Source organism: Rhea pennata, chromosome 12 (genome assembly GCF_028389875.1).
Source record: "Rhea pennata isolate bPtePen1 chromosome 12, bPtePen1.pri, whole genome shotgun sequence".
NCBI classification, from domain to species: domain Eukaryota; kingdom Metazoa; phylum Chordata; class Aves; order Rheiformes; family Rheidae; genus Rhea; species Rhea pennata.
Genome location: NC_084674.1, coordinates 15,123,447 through 15,143,837, shown reverse-complemented (window position 1 = coordinate 15,143,837; position 20,391 = coordinate 15,123,447). Strand labels below are relative to the sequence as shown.

The following is a 20,391-nucleotide window of genomic DNA, read 5'->3' as shown; positions in this document are numbered from 1 at the left end:
CTCTAATTATATCTCAAAAAAACAAGACAACAAAACCAATATTTCAGCAGTTACTCAACCCCTTTTTTGATCTGTAATAGGCTTAGTCATTTTAAAGAAAGAAAATAATTTATTGATAGTTAGCTTAAGCATTTACAGTACTTTTAAATATATATGAATAGGCATATATATAAAATATATACATGTATTAAATATACTTACATATATTTTACACACATAGTTCAGACTATCCTAGTTAATCATCCGTTTTCTTTCATATTTGGGTATGACATTCCTCTAAGCCCTAGAGAATCTTCTGAAGATTGCTGCTGTACTTTTGAAAGATCAAAGAACATTTTACAGAAAGCGTACTATCAACACAGATGCCCATAAATAAGAGCCTAAACTCAAGGCTATGATTTTCATCCCAGTAGTCTCCTACCTTAGATATACTCAAAACTCAACTGGAGAAGGCCTTGAGCAAGCTGATCTGGTTGACCCTGCTTTGAGCAGCAGAGTTGGACTAGATAATCTCTAGAGGTCATTTCCAATCTCAATAACTCTGTGATTCTATAAGACAGGCAGGGATATTTTCTAGATGTGCCTCAAACAGTGATTGTTTCCCTTTTGCTCTTTCTCCAGAGTTTCACAATTTGTCCTTCTGCAGCACTGGCCATATCAGTAGCTCTGTTGACAACTGTGACAACTTCTCTGCTTGTTGTCTACTGTTCCCTTTACACTAGCTAGCAAAGGAACTTGTTCCTAGAATAAGGGGAATATACTTAATCTTTTCAGAAGATTGAGAATCTTTTGCATTTCACCAAGCAATTCTTGAAGCTTTGACAGTTATTCATTTTCCTATCATTTGTATGTTATATTACATTTATTTATAAAGTTTAAAAATAATAATCAATTTGCATGGATCTCTGAATTAGATACATCTGTTATTATTTTAAATTACCAACTTAAAATTTGTCTACACTGAAATCTATTTGACTTTAATATGGTCTGTACTTCCCTGACAATATTTGAATGCCAATTCACAATGCCAATTCAAGAAATAAAAAAATACAGTTTCTTAGAGCTATGTGAATTTACTTCGAACGTTTCTAATGTTCACAGGCATTTATTAGACAGTTAACTGTATATCCCCCATGTATGTGCAAGTAAGCATATTAGCATTATAGTTTCAACCTTAATTGTTGTATTTATTTTTGTTATTTTAAATATTTGAAAATTAACCTAGTTTTGTCTTATGTTTCTATAGCAAACATAAGCTATTATGTAACATCTGCTATGATGTAACATGAGCTGTTAAGATCAAGTATCAAAAGCAGATGTAGGGTATTAAACTTCATAGATGCTGGCGAAATGACTAATCTATTATTAGATGCAAAACTAAACCTAAGTCCAAAACATCATATATTTCAAATTTTTTCCTTATATAGTCATTTTACTAGTACTTTAAATATTTGCACTCCTCTGATAATTTTCTTTTTCTTCCAGTTAGATGATACTGGCTTTCAGCTCTAATGATTTCTATATCACCAATAGTTGGAAGAAAAATGTTCATCACCCTGAGTATTTTATATGTATTATTAAAATTAATGTTTAATATTAGGAAAGTTTTAACAATCAGATTAGGATCTTCATTTAAATAAGTAGTAAGTCTTTGGTGAAATAAACTCTGCAAAAACATGTATTTAGAATGTCTTAAATAGAGGAAAATAATCAGTGTGACACTGAATAATCTTGTAAGAGGTATGTCAGTGCAATTGTTATTCACCATTCACGGTGCTGTTGTCATTTATTATCTAGTGTGCCCTGACATACTGCATTCCATTTAGCATGCAGTAAAAGAAAAAGACAAATATTGAAGGCATTGGGATATCTGTAATTGAACCTGTTTCCAAAACACTATCACTTTTCATGCACTGCGATGCCTAAAACTGCACAAGGTGCATGAATCCTGGCTTCATTCCATCCATTGGCTAAATCTCTTTTTGACTCGCACACAGCCAAGATTTCATATAGAAATCTGTTCATGTAGAACGAAGGTTCTTAAACAGCAACGTTGTTGAGTATTACACAAATGAAAAAAAGGTAAACATAATATCTTAAGCTTTTTAAAATTCTATTAGCTATTTTCATTATATGTCATACATTACATAAGAAAGGGATAACATGGGATCCTAAATATGCCTGGCTCATTGAAAAACAAACAATATAAATTCTCAATCCCTTGAATATTAATGCTAAAATCCTAGCCTACACTAACTGGAATAGCCTAAGAATTGATTCAGAATACACCTAGTTATATTCATACTTAGCTTCTTACCAATGCCATCTTGAAGATTTATTTACCTAAATGTTTTTTTTCTTTTTTTAATAAATTAAATGTAATACTATTTCATTTTATTAATAGATAAAGAGCATAAAATTTTTCTCAGTCAATCACAAAAGACGGCTAATTTAACTGTCAGCTGCATAAGGCTAAATGTCAAAACATGTGCTAAAAGGCCCTAATATACCACATTTTACTTGATTAACAGCTAACTCGCAGAAATCCCAACAATGTGTTCTTGTTCCACTCTTATTTGCATTGGCAAGCTTTCCCTATGCACTAATCTAGGACCTCACAGGTCTAATCTATTTGCACTTTATCACAGAAGCAGGAACTGAATTGTAGCAGCATATAGCTCTATTATCAGACATACTCAATTGCTTATCTACTATATGCTGCTACAGCAGGACCAACTTTATAAATATCAGCTTCATGAAAGCAACCTCTTGAGTTGCTTTGGGCCAGTCCAAGAGCTGAGATATTCTCTGAAAAGTTCCTTGTTAAAACATCAAGGAAGCTGATAGCAGTTTCGCATATTCTAATTTTCAAATATTTTCCTGGATACTGTTGTCTATAAGCATTTCTCATTTACTGTGACCAAGCCAATTAATCACTAAGGGGAGATGTGAGGTGGGCAGAGAGATACTTGGACAATTCTACTTTCATGAAGAATAATGATCCATATTTTCTAATTCAGAACCTAAATTTAAATCTGAAATTTATCAAAAATGATGCAGAAAAACATTTAAATGCTCAAATACGTCATATCATATTCCTATCATATGATCATGTTTTAATCCTTTTATTCCTACAGTTTGTAAGGAATACAATTAAATATAATTTTAGTGCATTGTAGTTAATTAAGCTGTGCAGATCATTTTTATCCAAGAATTTTAAAAGAGTTTCCCATGATGCTCTTGGAGTATTTTCTTAAGAGAATATTTTACTAAAACTGGTGAATTCCCAAAGAATTAAATTGTGCCTATCCTTAGAGTATAAAAACAAGAGGATATAGCTGCAAACTAGGTCTGATAACAATTCTAAGAAAAAAACAAAGTAAGAGCTGGTATGGGACTTAACCTATAAAGAAATAAAGGACTACACTAATTATTGTCAACCAATGTATTCCCATGGTAAGCAGCTATTCCTCAATAAAAGCAGCATTATTTCTTGGCAGCATTACAAATTTAAATTGATAAAAGCATCTATGTTGATACACTTATTATTGAGAAACCATCACTGAGAGTTCTTCTTTTGCCTGATTTGGACAAAAAACTACTCCATATTTCTATCAGTAATTGCAATGGAAAAGGTTAATCTATATGGAAAATTTCTGTAGATCTTAGGCCAGTACTACAGGCAGAAATTACTGAGAGCCATTAGGATGACTTGGAAAACTGGGCACAGTAAATTACAAGCTGTACATTCCTGTTCAAATACTAATTTGGCTAACAATTTGGGCAAGTCACAAAATATTTGATACATTCAGCTATAAAGCTCATCTGTAGATAAGGGCTAATATTTCAGAACCAGTGTCTCAGAGCCACCTGCAAATATCGCAGGGAAGACACCCTTCTCAGCCGATTTTATTTAAGCAAATTGACTACTTTGTACAGAAAAATTGCTTTAGGGACCTCATGTGACTTTTAATCAACTCCACTTGAAAAAAGCACTCATTGCACTGATTCTTTTAAAAAGTGTTTGCTTGTGTATTGTGTACTATGCAATACCAAATGAAGTAGGCAAGAGTTGCAAAAATACTTTTTGGAGAAGGATTTGGATGTATTATTTGATGTTTCCTTAACTTTTCTAAAATATTAAAATTAGCCTCACTTATCTAATTCTGAACCTTTACTATGGCAATCTGAAATAAATCTTGACACTGAATTAGCAATGAAAGGTAATGAATGCACAAATTCTTCAAGCTCTGAGAAGCTTATCCTATAAAGCAACAGAAGTAATAATAATGCCATTTTTCTCATATTGTTGATTATGCAAATATTGGTAAGGTGATTGAAATCAAAAACCCATATTAGTATTTAGTTGTTAGGGCCAACACCACCATGGCATTTTAAAATCATACATGATCATAAATACCATCATAAGATTATGCATTGCAGAATTGAACATATTTCAACAAGTTGTGCTCACCTGTGGACATTTAAATGATACACGATATTAAGACCTGTGAGCTGCAAAAAACAGATCTTGCACTAATCTTTTTGGCACACGGGGATTCACTGGAATTACCTCACACTTAAAGTTAACTAGTACAAAAAATTCTGACCTCACTGAAGCTGGTGGGAACGTTGTCACTAATTTAAATCAGTCAGATTTAGTCCTTCGGGTTTAAGTATTTGCAAATTAAAGGCATACATTTTTTAAAGGAAAAATAAAGTATTATTAATATATATCCTTTTAATTTTTTTTTTTTAACAAAATCTAATGTCTCATATAACTTGAGTGTAGCAAGCCATGGCATTAACAGCCAGCCAAGGGAACAGCTGCCACAGCCAGTTGTTGGCTCTTCGGTCAGGCAAACTGTTAAGTTGTGTAACTTAACAGACAAGAAAACAGGATAATCAAGGCCACAAAACTATAGCAAATCCAAATTCTACCTTCTTTAAGTCAGGTGTCAGTGCCTTTTAGATAACTCAACCCATCTACTTAGCAACCACTCACCCCATCTACTAAGGGAAGATCTTCCCCTGTCCTGTGCCTTTTAGTTCATCCCCTCTTAAGAGCTTCTTCTGCTCCTCAGCTCAGAGGTTTGGTTCAATTCGTAAACTAGGAATCATCCCTTGCACTTGTGCACTACTAAGCCACCTGCCATCCTTACATGGCCCACATGCTTTGTTACAGGTGCCAGACCAATTGAAAAAGACATATTTTCTGGACACACTTTACCCAGAGGAGCACCACATAACGCTGTTCTATGATAAAATATTACCTTCTCTGACAGAGCTTCTTCTAAGGTTGCTAGTGCTGTGTCTGTGTTACTAGAATCCGTCTGCAATGATTTCACTCTGTCTTTTAGATTGGTTAGTTGTTTGTCTTTGTCCCTAAGTTGTTCCTGTAGGTTTTCAATCTGAAAATGAAAACAGATCACAATATTCGTCAACATTGCCTTACCATTCAAGTAGGGATTTGGAGAATAGGATCAACTGAACGTATATATATATTATACATATGATACATATGCGTCAGTATACTGTGAAATATCTGCATACTATAATATGAGTAGTTTTTAACTTCTGTCCCATTCTTTCCACTGTTTTCCTTCGCCAAAAAATACCATCTTCTAATAAGTTTTGATAACAAATTCTCAGTGCAGTCAGGTATTATTATATTATTTAAATATTGGCCTATATTAATTGCTTTAATGTATTGCATAATCTCAGAATTCAAAGCACGTGTGGCATGGCCCCTTTAGATTATTAGTTGCGGTAAGAAGAGGCAAAGTGAGTTCAGTGAGCCCTAAGAGTGAGGAAGAGGAAAGATGATTAACCAACCTATCTAACTGCTCAATGTCCTACTGTAAAGGATACTCCTTTGAATAGAGATCAGGATGTTTATGTTTCGGAAAACATTTAGTTTACTATTACAATTTAGTCTACTATTTTAGCATATCAGTTTATGTAATATGCCATAATTAATATGCCTAAATCCATAAGGTAAGAACAAAAACACGCTGTTTGTGTATGCAACGCTCTTGCTGTCTGCAACGGGAGTCTTCCTCACTAAAAAGTTGCAAAATTTGATATGAAAAGTGTGCCAAATAGCCTGTATATTTTAGCAATGCTTCTGTTCCATAAAATACTTACATAGGCAACTGACTTAAGTGAGTTCCTTTTACTGAAAGCAGGGTTCCAACATGAAGAGCCTTTTACAAGAATTAAATTGAACTGGTAGAAAGTATGTTTAGCAAATAAATAAAAGGTACATAATAAAATAAATAAAATAATAAAAATAAATAAAAGGCTTCAAAAGCATTGTCTATCCATTTACTGTTTTAGAATAAATGAATTAAATAAATTACAACTCTTGCAAAAGACATATAGTGCAAATATAGAGCAAAATCTAAGAAATTCCATGGGAAATGGAATGCAGGTAAATTACAAAAGAACACTGGAGAAGTTCAGTGTTGCATTGTCTCCACAACTCATCATTACACTACTTAATTTTGATTTCTATTTCCAATCCTTTTGATTTCTATTTCCAATCCATTTGATTTCTATTTGTGAATTACAGCATATGGAAACCTACATCATGCTCCCAGGTCACCAAATGACCTCAAGAACATAAGGTTTCTTAACCTGTCCTGCTTTGCCACATCTGCTGGGTAAAATTTATATGAAATGATCAAAACATCTTTATGAAGTTTTTTTTTTTTTTCCAAATGATGTAAGACCCTCAAAAAACATCTGATAAGCAGATCAGCAGAGTTACCAGAAATGCCTAGAAAATGTTACCACAGAGCATAACAAATTTCATTCTTAAAACAGATTTTTCTTTCATATCATGGCACTCAGATAGATTAAGAAACATTGTTTTCTTTCAGAACATATTATATTGCAGTTGACATAGGACAGCACAGTAAGAACCCAGTCTACATTGACAGCAATACGCGCACACACAATTCTCAGACCTTAGCAGCAGTTTCTCATCGCTCCCTAGATCATACTTTCAGAAGTTGCATCAAAAATGAAGCATATACTATCTCTATGCTAAAAACAGATTAAATGGAGTTACTGTGGGGAGTACGTCTGTGTGGATGACTGATTCTGCAATATCAGAAACTCTGATCAGGACACTCTGCTGTTTGTCTTTATTTCTGAGAGCAGTAATCTGCTGTAGCACGCAACACAACAGCGACCACGAATATCTCTCCTGGTAACAATCAGCTGGGCCGCATCACAGAAAAGCGGCAGTTTGTGGATGGCAGCAGCTGATGGTATTGATCACTGAGAGCTTTATAAACTTTGAAAGACATTTATGCCTTTTCACCCCCAGGTCACGCAGCGTGCTCTTTACATGGTGGACTGTTACCCATGCAGTAGTGTTACTTGCTCAACAGCTCTGTTCCTACACGCATAAGACAAGACTATTGCCAGACTCCAGATGCATACGGAAGGCCCCACTAAGGAAGTCTGTTGGCAGTGCCCTCCCCAAACACCACCATTATTTTAGATGTTACAGTCTCCTTCTCACAACAAATATCTCCAAATATTGTACCAGATACGTTTTAGGTATTTGTATAAAATTCTTATTTTTCAACAATATCCTATAGGTGTGACAAGCCAAGAAACCACCACAGGCGGCCTGCCACTGACTTACAGCTTGTGTATATGTAAAGTTCAGCATTTATTGTTTTGTGTTTGTTGAAATTGTTTAAAACTGAGGTTCAAAGCTCTACAGGAAACCTGCGTAACTGTAAATAATTAACTATCTTCAACGTTATAAGTAGTTTATAGTATTCTTACAGTAGTCCCAACCAACTAAACTTAAAGAATAATAAAAAAAAGCCTTCTTAATCAATGGAGACTTCCTCTGCTCTGCAGATGCCAAAGGTTATATAAAATTCATAATTTCTAATGTACAGTTATTATGAAGGAGGAAAAACAGTGGTAAAACTGAAAACCGCAGGATATGGTCAACTTGCAGTAGACTTTGTAACAGAAAAATCTAGTGGGATGTTACATAAAATGTACTCTGAGATGCCTAAATAAGGAGAGATTTGAAGCAGTAATGTATTAAGGACAACTCTATTTTAAAAGGAAGCAGCTGTTTTAGTCTTTCATTGGACATTTAGGACCAAAAGACAGTATGAGTAAATAAAATCAAAAGCGCATACCTTTACACAGTAAAGTAATAATCAAGCAAATTCTCTTAACAAATACTGCAAATCAAATTCAAGAGTGATGAAGTTATTAATCACTAGGGTCTAACAAACAGATTCATGAGCTTGTCTCATATTCGATAATATAATGCTACCCTGGAAAACATACCAATGTATTATTGCCTTCAAGATATCTTTCTGGTAGCATTTATTAATTGAATTGGTACTGCAGTCTTCACATGAAAAGTGTTTAAATTCTTCAGTGATAGATAATTCAGACTTCACATTAAAAATTTACACTTTCCTGCTTAAAAATCTCAATTTTGAGCATTCAGGATAGGATTTAAATATGCTTTTAAAATTAGCCAAATTATTATTCTCAACATGGATTCAAATTCTTGGGGCTATTCTTAGTGATTTTACACTTCTTCTTTTTTTTTTTTTTTTTTGCTATCCACTTTATATAATAATGCAATTTTCTCATGACCAGTGCTATTTTCACTTAATACAATTCAGATTTTAATAGAAGTAGGATTCTTTACAATTACTATTATACTAGATTTAAAAGTTTCTGTTACAATTACAAAGCTGAATTCTACACATGTGCAACTCCACTGAACTCAACACTTACGGCAATAAAAATTTGGTCCCCATATGCAAAAATATGTGTCTATAATCAAAACCACTTAATTTTAGGCATACTTTGTTATAATTTTTTTCCTCTTCTCCCGCGTCACACATTTCTAGAAAAAGAAGTCTGAAGTTAAAAAGTCTGAAGTTAATCAGTTATACTGACATCATAGAGATCTATAATCAACAAATAAAAATCCACAGTGCAGCTGCATGCATGCATGGTTATTTTAAATCAATTTAAAATAAAATTAAAATTAAATAAAAAATTAAAAAAATAAGTTAAAAATTTTTGAAAGTAAACTGGAAGGCACATTTGAGGCATAAGTCTTCATATTGCTGTGGCAAATGCAAATTTTATGTCTTTTTATATACACGGTTTGTTATATCCGTTCGTTGATATGTAAAAAAGACTCCACTTGTTCTGTAAGATGTGAAACACTAAGATATATATAGAAAGGCTGCTGGGAAGACCTTACATAGAATAGTTCACTCTTGTAAACGATCTCTAATAATATTTTTCTTCATGTGTATATTTTATATAGATACAGAAACAGGATACATGTGTTAATGAGTTAAGAACTTTTTATTTTATGGCGAGGGTATTAGTCACATCTAAAATTACATTAACTGGTGTTCAGAGGACTGCACACTATGCTTCTTTCTTTACTTTCGTCCAAGTATTAACGATTCGAACAACTACCTCATGACACCCTGTGGAATCCTTAAGCAATTGCACATTTCAGCTTCATCAAGCTGCATTCTCAAGCAACGAGGAAATAAAACAGGAGAGTGAATACTGATTACGTGTTTTTTGAAGCAAAGTTAAGATCTGGTCCTTTATTATCATCAGCTTGACCTACCCATTCCACGCACCCTAAATTATAGTACTCACTTCCTATGCACAGTGCTTATCTGAATTCCACAGCATTTACACGATTTCCTTCCTCTTAAAATTAATTTAAAATATGATCCAACCCTTAACCAAGAAAACATGTTCTAAAATTATTCAGCATTTACAAAATTCTTCCCTCAGAGGTAAAGAGAACAGGCAGCAAATTAAAAACATCCCTATTGAATCACAACTGCTTTAAAATCAGTCATTCAATGCATAGTCCACAGATAAAACAAGAAAAAAGGATTTCATTATTCTTCTATCTGTGCTATATAAATCTGCAGAAAATACACTGAAGGGAACAGGACCACACTGGGAATCAGTACCGCAGAGAGTGAGTGTGTTTGTTGGGATGGGCACGGGATTAACAAGGACCTGCTAATGCAAACAAGATTTTTTGACTAGTTAATCGCAACAAGCTCTCAGAAAGGTTGCAGGAGGCAAAGAGATTGAGCAGTCTCAGGATGCTAAAATCCTGGAACACAAGATATGATTTAGTTCTTCCTGGGCTTTTAAAATCCGGAGTTTAGATAGAGTTTACTGGAGGGTTTCTTGTTCTTTTTCTCACATATATTTGGGTGCAGGCATATATACAGTACAAACATGATTTTACTGCTGTACAACAATTTACCTGTTACCTTTTGAACGCTCCTGTATTCAACTTATAATAGAGACTTTTAAGACCTTTTCTTAACCTGCAAGCATTTATATTTTATCTGATAGGAAGTGAGTTACTATCTAGTTTTGTCAGCATGTAACTTACCTATCTATGCTTCTATGTCGCTGTGCCATTAGCAATTTGAAAAGAAATTGCTCCATGCCTTCTGTATTTCAGAAAATGTGTATTTCTGCAGCTTAACACAGGCTTTATTCCTATTTAGAAAAACCATTTACACTTACAGATAAATGTCCTTCCTATGGGGCATCCTCTCAATAAACTGGAAGTGCTAATCTTGTCACTTTTTAGCAACTGACTCAGGAATGTTTCTTTAATACTCACAGGATTAAATTAAATCTCACCAGCAGACAGGCTTTATAATTCTATAGTAACTCAAGTTCTCAAAAGAAAATTGCTTTCATTATCTAAATTAAAGACGGTTACCGTACCGTGGAATTTGCCAGAAAATTCTATAATCAAAGGAACTGTTCCAAGGTGTAACAATTTGCCTTTACTGTATGTATTGATATGTATTAAAGTATAAGAGAGTGTAAGTCTAAGAGTGAATTTAACAGAGAATCTCTAAGCCTACCTTGTGAAAGCTTAAAGTTTCATATACCTAAACGTAGTTCCATATAGTTTCCACTCTACTTTGTATTTATGAATTTTAAAAAACTCCAATAACAAATATGTTATAATACTAGGTTTTATAATTCTTGCTTGATTTGACATTTCTCTAGACAAAATTCTGAGATTTGTTTCTTTTTACAGAAAGAATCATATCTGTTCACAATATAAGTTTAGTTTCATTTAAAATTTAAAATTCAAACACAGCAGATGAAAACAGAATTCTTGTATACATCATTTTCATTATTTAGTAAAAAATCTTACTACTGATTTAGTCATAGTCCTTACTATTATGAACTACTTTCAAAGTACTATAACATTCTACTTTAAACAATTAACAGAATTAGGGGGAAAACAACTTAATAAGCAAGAACATTCAGTCAACATGAACATAAAAGTATGGCTTTTAAATCTTAGTATTCATTCTCAGATGTTAGCTTACATTTATAAAAGACAAAAATTTAAGTACTAAGCTGAACAGAAAAAATAGGTAGCAGTAGCTCAAATGCAAATAGTCTACATGACTATTTACAAACAATTCAGTTTTATCGGTTAGTATGACTCATGGTAAATGTTCTGTCTCATGCTACCAGTGGTCCATTTCTGACTCATCTCAGCATATCTCAGAATCTGGTATCACAAAAGAATTAGCTTTGGCAGCGACTGAGTACAATACATATATCTACAGATATCCTAACATCTCTATTTGTGTGCATGTGTGTGCACACATAATTTGTAATGAAATACAAAAAAAAATAAACATCAAGTTAGTCAAAGTATTTTTAAGATTCCATCATATATTTTAACTATCTGAAGCTTCATCCACGTCTCTATAGCTTTTCACTGACATTCATGATACGACTTTTTTTTCTTTTTTTCCCCCAATTTAAGTGGAATTTCAATCAACAAAATGAGTTCAGCAACTTCCGCTTCAACAGTTTGGCATTCTAAAACTGTTTTTAGTTTTGCAAAGAGAGAAGCCCCGAAAGTGCTTTATCACTCAGTATCACTACCTTTCACTTGTTCCTTTTTTCCTTGTAAGTAGGAAAGACAGATCAGCATTAAGTATATTTTCTTCAAATGTCAAAATATTAAGCCATTTAGATTAAAAAAAATGTGATAAAGAAATTATAGTATAAATTTTTATAAATGCTATAAAATTCTATTTTTCAGTTTGCAACTAAATGTATTTATTAAAGTATAAGATTTTCACTAATCTTGGCTTTACCAAGATAATTGTAAAAAGGCTGACAGATCTTACCAATACATAATGGAATTCTCTTCAATTTCATTCGTACCTCCAATAGCTATGAAGATGTTCAACTATTTCTCAAGAGAATGAAGACTCTTACCTATACTTGCCTAACACACCATCTGTTCTCAATTTAAGATATTTCCAGAGTTCCTTCCTGTTACTATCTTCCAAATTTATATTCTCCAGACTAGCACTGTGCTTACTTCAGGTTAAAAATACCATATGGCTCAAGAGTATCTTCCAGTCTTATGTTCTTTCCATTATTTTGCCCCACAAGATTTCTTCTTAAACCTCATAGATTTTTACATAGTCCAACATCACACAAACAGTTCATTCCTACAGTCTCGGAGTGATGGTGGGTTACTAAAACCTAGCCAGTAAAATCAGACGTTAAACTGTCTACAAATTTTACATAACCTGTTAACATAGGCAATCGGATAAAGAAATACAGAAAGATTGAGGGGGGGAGGGAATAAATAAAAAAAAAAGAACAAACTCAGTCAAGTCTCCAAGTAATCACTTAAACTGACTATTGAGAGAAGAAGCAGCACAACATTTCTAGCCACAGGGATGGTGTGCACCCAAGGAGAAATCAATATCCAAATCAATGGGTTTGCCAGGATTTGATGAAAGATCTTTCTGAATAGCTCCTTTCCCGCAAGCTTCCTTCAAGACTACAGTTCAAAGCAGCAGAGCCCAGCTGCACAGCGGCAGGCACAAAGAAGCCAATGAAGAAACGCTGCCTCGTACGTCAGCCTTCACACTAACCTGATGACAAGGGCAATAGAGAAATGGCATGCTCTAGTAATTACCCTGTTGCTACCTTCCCCAACTCATGTTATCCAAGCAACAAGGAAAATAATCCAGCAGAATTTTGCTTACTTCACAAGCATAAGAAACAGAACAGACATAAGATTAGAGTAAGAAATTAAAAAATATTTAAACGGAATATTTCTTCCTGAAATACATTTTCAGTGTTTCCCTCCAAAGGTAAGGTAGTTCTATATAACACATTTTCTGCTTACTCAAACTCATCCAGTTTTCACTGCTAGGATTAAGCAGATTGTTAGATTAACACTGTGATTTGAAAATTTCTTATGGTTATTCAATATTCTTATATCGATACTTTTTCTTTTCTTTTTTAACTGTCACATTTATGTGATTAAAAATCACCTGTTTTCTGCCATTTTGCCTAATATAACAGGATCATCTTCCCTTTTGCTTTCATTGGAGTTGTTAATCTTTTCATGTGACCTTGTCACTAATAAAGTAGCAAGTTTTTTGGGACAAGAGAATGTTAATTTATATAGCGTTTAAACAAAACAAAACTTCAAATTCTATTTGGAGTTTTTGCAGGAATTCTACAATATAAAATAAAATTAAAACACACACACATACACAAACCAGTAAGTTACCTAAGATACCTTAGGTATATCCTATATACTTACAAAATGCTACTCTTACTGTTCAGTATCAAAAATGCTGATCATGAACTTATAGAGAAAATATCCCATGGGATTACACTGTCCTTTTTAATATGTAATGACATGCTAAGCTAGCTGTGTGCTGCTTCGCAGAGAGAGAACAAGTGTCAAGTCTTGGAATGACATACTAAGTACTATTAATTTTGTAACGCAAGACTGTGTTGAGACAGTCATAAAAGACTGCAAGAGAATTTGAACTCTGCCTTATTTAACAGCTAGAATAAATTTGCTTCAAAAACGAGCACTAGCAATCAGCTGAAATTCTGAAAAAAAGGACTGCTCGGTGTTTGTGACTACTTCTATCCCAGGACTACTCAAGACTGCCCTCTGTGAAAACTATTTACTCACAGATTATTCTCCAGCCTTTTGTTAACCTGCAAAACCTGGGACTAACCTACTCAACAGAGCAGTCTAATGCATACAGCAGATGAACCCACATAAAGAACTTGAAAGAAACTAACTTTATATAATGGAGATGCATACTATGCAAGCACACTTAGTATGAAACGATGTAGAGAAGAGAAGAGGACAGCTCAGTTTTTGTTTGTTCACATGCAACAATGTATGATATTGAAAGTATAAAATTACACTAATGACAACAGGACATCAGATAGAGATTATCTTCTGCATACACTGTTCAAAAGAAAAAAGCAATGTGTGCATGGCTGACCCCTTATGAGGTTGAATAAGCAACAAGAGTTGAAAGCAATGACTCTTTTGTACGTTCTTTTACAAATTCAAACCCCATACAGTGTGCTTAAGTATAAGGTCAATATTACGCATAGCTTCACAGAAATGCCTGCTTTCATAGTATCAACTAAAGAGACAAATTTAACTTTTAACTTCACTGTGCCAGCTCATTCGGTTTAAGGTGCTATGTTTTACTATGCAGTCTTATAAAATGGCTGCTTTAGTGATTGTACGGAAAAGAAATAATTACTAGAAACTGAAGCCAAACATATTTCAAAGTTTTCTGTAAAGACACTGTATACATCAGCCATGACATGCAAACTACAAATTCTGAACCTGGCATTTTTATACAAAGATTTTAAGACTGAAAAAACAGAGCCAGAAAGGAGTTTTCCTTTGGAGTAACTACTGACTAGATATCACATCATGGATTTATAAAGATTATTTTTAAGAAGATTAGACATTTAGCTATGGTGGCTAAATGATTCACTTCCATTTATTTAAGCATTCATCCTCCCCTAGCGATGACTTCGCTTCAGTTCCACTAAGGAGTATCCATGTTCTTCTATAACTGGAACTGATATTTCAGCAATCCCAGTTTAAATCTTTTCTGAGGTTACTTCTTTCATCCGGAAGTTTCTGTTCAATTAATTTTCACTTCTTTTTTCCCCCCTTTGTTGTGAGAGAGGGTTTTTTTTTTTTTTTCAATAGAGGACAAAATCTGCATTAGATCTATGGATTTATGCTTTACAATTTTCATTTATAAATGTAGATTACTCAGAATTTAATTAAAGACAATTAAATTGTGCCTATTAAGGAATACATGGTCTTCCCTTGTTATTTATTGCGACAGACATACACACAACATACAACAACGAGCACGTACAAAGTGGTTAGCTCTCAGCATACAGAACAAACTAACATTTGGAACCTTTTGGAAAAGAGATTAGAGGGTACTTAGTAAAATTATTCACAAATTAACCCAAACCTTTCAAACAGCTATAGCTAGGAATTTCTTCTATTATTGTTATTTTATGACCACTCCAACAGGTCCTTAGAGACCTTTTATCACAGTTTAACTTTTGTAGAATTAATCCATGAATTCTCATGCGAGAAATGCAGGTCCAGTTCCTCCCAGCTCTTGTAGAAACCAGAGCTCATTCTCCATTCCCTCCAGACAGCGCCCTTGTCTCTCTTACTCGACAACAATCTTGCATGAGATGTTTCATTTTTTCCTGAAGACACTGTTCTGTGCTGAACTGTAATTACCTAAGTGTTATTCAGAGCAAGGACCAGATCTCACTTCCCTGATTAGTCTCTCTGTTATTATGTGAGACACTCATTTTTACTCTGAGTTAACGAATGTTTGAATAATCTATACAGTATGCAACAACTCTAACAGAAAACAACACGAACAAAAGATAAATGGTGTACTCTAACAACATGCTTTGAAGTAAACTACACTTTGAATTTTCAACAGAAGACAGAAACCAGTACACACCTAGAAGGAGAAAGCTTTGTCAAAAGAGAGAGTACTAATAATAAGTGCAAAATAACTCTCTACAGGGAAAAGCAAAAAAAAAAAAAAAAGCTGAGAGAGGTCAAAAAGCAACCATTTCAGTAAATACTAAGAATAGTAGAGGATCACAGAATAAAAAAAATCTGAAGAAAAACTGAACATGCAACATGATAGTCAAGACATCAAACTTGTAAAGCATAGTGCTGGAAAGGATAACAAATATGCAAAAAGACACAAAGAACAGAATAGAGAAAACATCACTTTGGATGAAAAATTGTGATTTTGCTACTGAGCACTTAAGTTGTGACAGCAACCAAACCTAAGGAAAATACCAGACAAAGAAAGATAAGAGTCTGCACAGATGCAGACAGGTGGACGTGGAAGCTTTCAAGGAACAGCTGAAATAAAGAGAAAAGAACAACTGGAGACAGGAAGCTAATAAAAATGTGAATAAAAAATGTGAAGTAAGCAACAAACAGTGCCAGCAGCACTGAACGCGAAAGGAAAAATGAACAAAGCAAAGGCAGTTTTATAACTTGATTTGATCAGTAAGATCAACTACGACTATGCATACCTAGTAACAATCAGGATAAAACACATTTCTAAGAGAAACAACGTTTTACGAGAAACAATGGGGGTTAAATTTAATTCTTCTTCAAGATATATCTAAGTCTTGTGTATAAACAAAATCAAAACCTACAATAAGAAGGGAGACCTACAATACTTTCAAATTCAGCATGCAGAAGTTTCTGCACACTTGATTTTGAAATACTCTCCTCCTCTACCACTTCATGCTTCATTATGGGGGGAGAGGGAAGAAGGGAAACAACTATAAACGTGAGACACTCAACAACAGAGTGCCCAGATTTGGGCTGAGGTTAAAAGTAGTAACAAGCATTTTTTTTTCCCAAATCAGATTACAATATAGGAATCCCTCTCTGCCAGCTGGTGAATGCTATGACAATTTCCATTATAAATTTTTTCATTAGACTGTGATAGGTAGTTGCTAACAGTGAGCTGTCCTCGACTTTGGAACAAAGTTCCCACCAAGGTTCATTAGAGTTTTGATTCATCAATCTATCACACTGTCAAGCTAATGAACTTTGCCAGAAAGTTAAGGTTGTTGAAGAGGATGTGAAAACTGTCTTAGATACACCTAGGCCTTCATTTTGTTTTATGCAGTGGTTTTCAATACACAGGGTAGAGCCACATGAATGCCTATAGTTTGGGGGTTTGTTTTGCTTTTTTTCTTTTCTGTTGAAGAAACAAGGTAAGTATAATAACAAAGCCACAATAATAATTCCAGTCTGAAACTTTCACATGCAACTTTTTCTACTTTTAAGGAAAAACAAAGCATCAAAAAGAAATAAAGTCTAGATAATGCTTTCAAATAGCTGTTTTCATATTTCCATTGAAAAAAAGAAGTTAAATTTCCCTCAAGTCTCCAATATATTATTGTTATTCTGGAGAGGGAAACCACAGAAAAGATCACATTTTTATTCATACCTTTATGTTTTTACGATGTCCAACGTACAGTATGACTATAGTAAAATATTGGAGTTGACTGCAAATACATTATTAGAAATTCAGAAAATAATTGGAAAATAAGAATCTTACATCTGTTTTTCTCATTAGTTGGTATCAAAACAAACCATTTTCAAAATTGTCACATACTTCACAGATACAGTAAGCTGAAGAGAAACACGGTCTTAATCATAGATTTTCCGTATCTGAAGCCCACTCTCCACAGAAACACTGCAAAGAAAATTTGAACCCCACTGTCACAAAACATAGCTGTAGAGATCCATCACCTGAACAGAACTACGTTACTTTTACTAAACTGTAACATATGTACTAAAAGGGTTTTGTCAAGTTTGTTTACACCACATCTCTGTGTTAGAGAGCAACCGATTTAGGAATATAGAGATATTTTGAGGCCTAGAAAATACATCCTAGGTAGAAAAAGGGTGCTACAGTTTAGTCCTTTAGGTCTGTCTGTACTTTTGATACTTAGTGACACTCTACACATTCACCAGTCACAGTACGGTTCTAAAGATGCCAAGAACAAAAAGAGTATCATTAAAAGACATGAAAGTTGCATTAATATCAAGCTTCTGGATTGATGGGACACAGTAATTACTTTTTTTTCTAAAGAAGGTGAGAAAGGCAAACAGACCAGTGGCTGAGTTCAAGAGATTTACTCACATATTCAGCAAGTATTTCCCAACTCATTACAACGTTCTTAATGAGTCAGTTTATAGATCTGTTAAATGTGAGTAGTATCAGTCAAGAACTGTACAGAAGCATGAAGCAGCAGTACAATTTTTTTAAAAATGTTTAATACAATCAGAAATTTAGCTAAAGGGAAAACAGAATATATGTGCCCCTTAATTTGGGAGAGTGGGAAAAAATAATAATAAAAATAGATTCATGATGTTGATCATTACAAGAAATGTATATCGTGTGCTGGGAACATGCACTTATATTCTCTGGACAGTACCTGCAATAAGGTGCTATTGCATGCAAATGTTAAAAATGAATGAAAATGAAATTTTCATAAAAATGAAATTTTTAACTATAATCTCAAATATCAGCCAACTATCACACACACATGAACATTTAAAAGCTATGAGAGCATCCTAATTTTTATTTTCTTTAGAAACAAAGTGTGTTTGTTTTTATTATACAATTACTGCAGGTAATATTTCACCTATCTGTAGTTACTACAAGATTCTAGATTTCTTCCCTAGCATAGGATTCAAATTTACTGGTACAGGAAGCATTTGGAAGAAACAATAAGCCTTAAGAAAGAACGGGGTGGATGGTGAGTTTTCAGTGGGAGAAGAAGAAAGCTCCCCTCGGGCCACTGCGAGAGCAGAGCTGCCCTCAAGGCAGCTGATGCCTTTACTGGGCTGCAAGAGCCGGGCAGCAGGCAAACAGAGCCAGGAGAGGAGAAGGCTGCCACAGAGAGAGGAGCTCCTGGACTAAAAGCTTGGCTTCTGTTGCCAGACTCCAGTTGAGAAAGAGCTGGAACTTAATGCTAAAATTAACCTTCACCAGGAAGCTGGCCAAAAGAAGCCTGGGCTGATAATATCCACTTGTGTATCTGGAAATACGTATCTGGAAATATTCAGTCTTTGTCTCCTTCTCCTTAGGGACCAGTAAATTCTCAGAACAAAACAGCTTGACTTTTGGACTCTTCTAAGCAGGGCTCACTGTCTTGTCAGACATCCACTGAAAAGTTTTTACTCTCATTGTATCTACTGATTGTGACATAATTCGAAATATAATAGGTATTTTCCAGATAATAAAGACACCAATACAAAATTAACTAACATTTCTGTTATGATACACAAAGAGGTGGACATTCATTCCTGACAAATGAACGCCTCTTGTAACAACCATCTGTACATATTTAGGGCCAGATTTTCAAACTGGGTTGGGTATGAATTCCCACATCTCACAGCGCTTTACATGTCACATGGTAATAACTGATTGCTGAAGTGTTCCTGCAGTCTGGCTCAACTACACATTTCAGACATCTCAAAATATGACCTCTATTATTTCTCTAAGCTAGCCTACAACAATCATTAGCTTTCTGCTCAACTCCATGCCTTAAGTATTTGAAGATACCTGAAGATTTGTTACATAGGCCCAGCTCTGTACTATTTTTGCAGATGTACATGAAGGTGGATATGTTAGCTTACGTAAGAATTTTTCAAGATTTTTCCAGAAAATGTTTACACTATTCGATATGCAAGCAGTCAGAGAAGCCAGCTATTTGAATATACTGTAATATAAATCCACATAGGAAAAAAAGCTACTTTTGCATACATACACTTTTAATACAAATAAGTTAAGATGAACAGTCATATACTTTTTGGTTTGTATCATCTTGTCATTCCTATATAGCTGGGCAGACTTGGAGGCGTCTGTCCCCATTTAAAAAATTATAGCAGGTCTCATAAAAAAGTTAAATGGTAGCAGGAACAAGAGTGAGACAAAGATAAGTTATATAGACAAATTTTGGGCAACAGGGAATACTGAAAAAGGAAGTTGCAAAGGAAATAGGGTAATAGGCACCTCAGGAGCTGCAGAGAGAAACAAAGAGCCAGCTACGCAGTAGTATGGGAAGTCTTCCAGAGCAATGAGTGAACACAGGGAAATCAATATGTTGGAACTCATGAATAGGAAGTACTACCAAAAAAAACCAGATGTGTATTATTTATAAATACACATGTATGTAATACATAGAAAAATAACAATAACGTAAGTTTTAAAATAAATGACCCACCTATTCTGAAAGCAGGCTTAGGTTTTGTTTTCTAAAGTATCACGAGAATGGAGTTAAGAAACATACTACCTGATTTTAAACAGAGACTTGTTACTAAAGTTAGAACAACGCACCCCTTTCCATAGTCATGATAAATACCTGTGAAGCTTTCATCTGTGGAACTGAAGCAGTGAAAAA

General features: G+C 34.2%; 1 protein-coding gene across 1 annotated transcript in view; it reads right to left on the bottom strand.

The window, feature by feature from the left end:
- Positions 1 to 20,391, bottom strand: part of ERC2 (ELKS/RAB6-interacting/CAST family member 2) — a 368,050-nt gene that overhangs the window by 173,632 nt on the left and 174,027 nt on the right. The window contains exon 8 of the mRNA XM_062585913.1: positions 5,274 to 5,411. Coding sequence (XP_062441897.1) covers positions 5,274 to 5,411 — 138 coding nt within the window. The remainder of the gene's footprint in view (positions 1 to 5,273; positions 5,412 to 20,391) is intronic.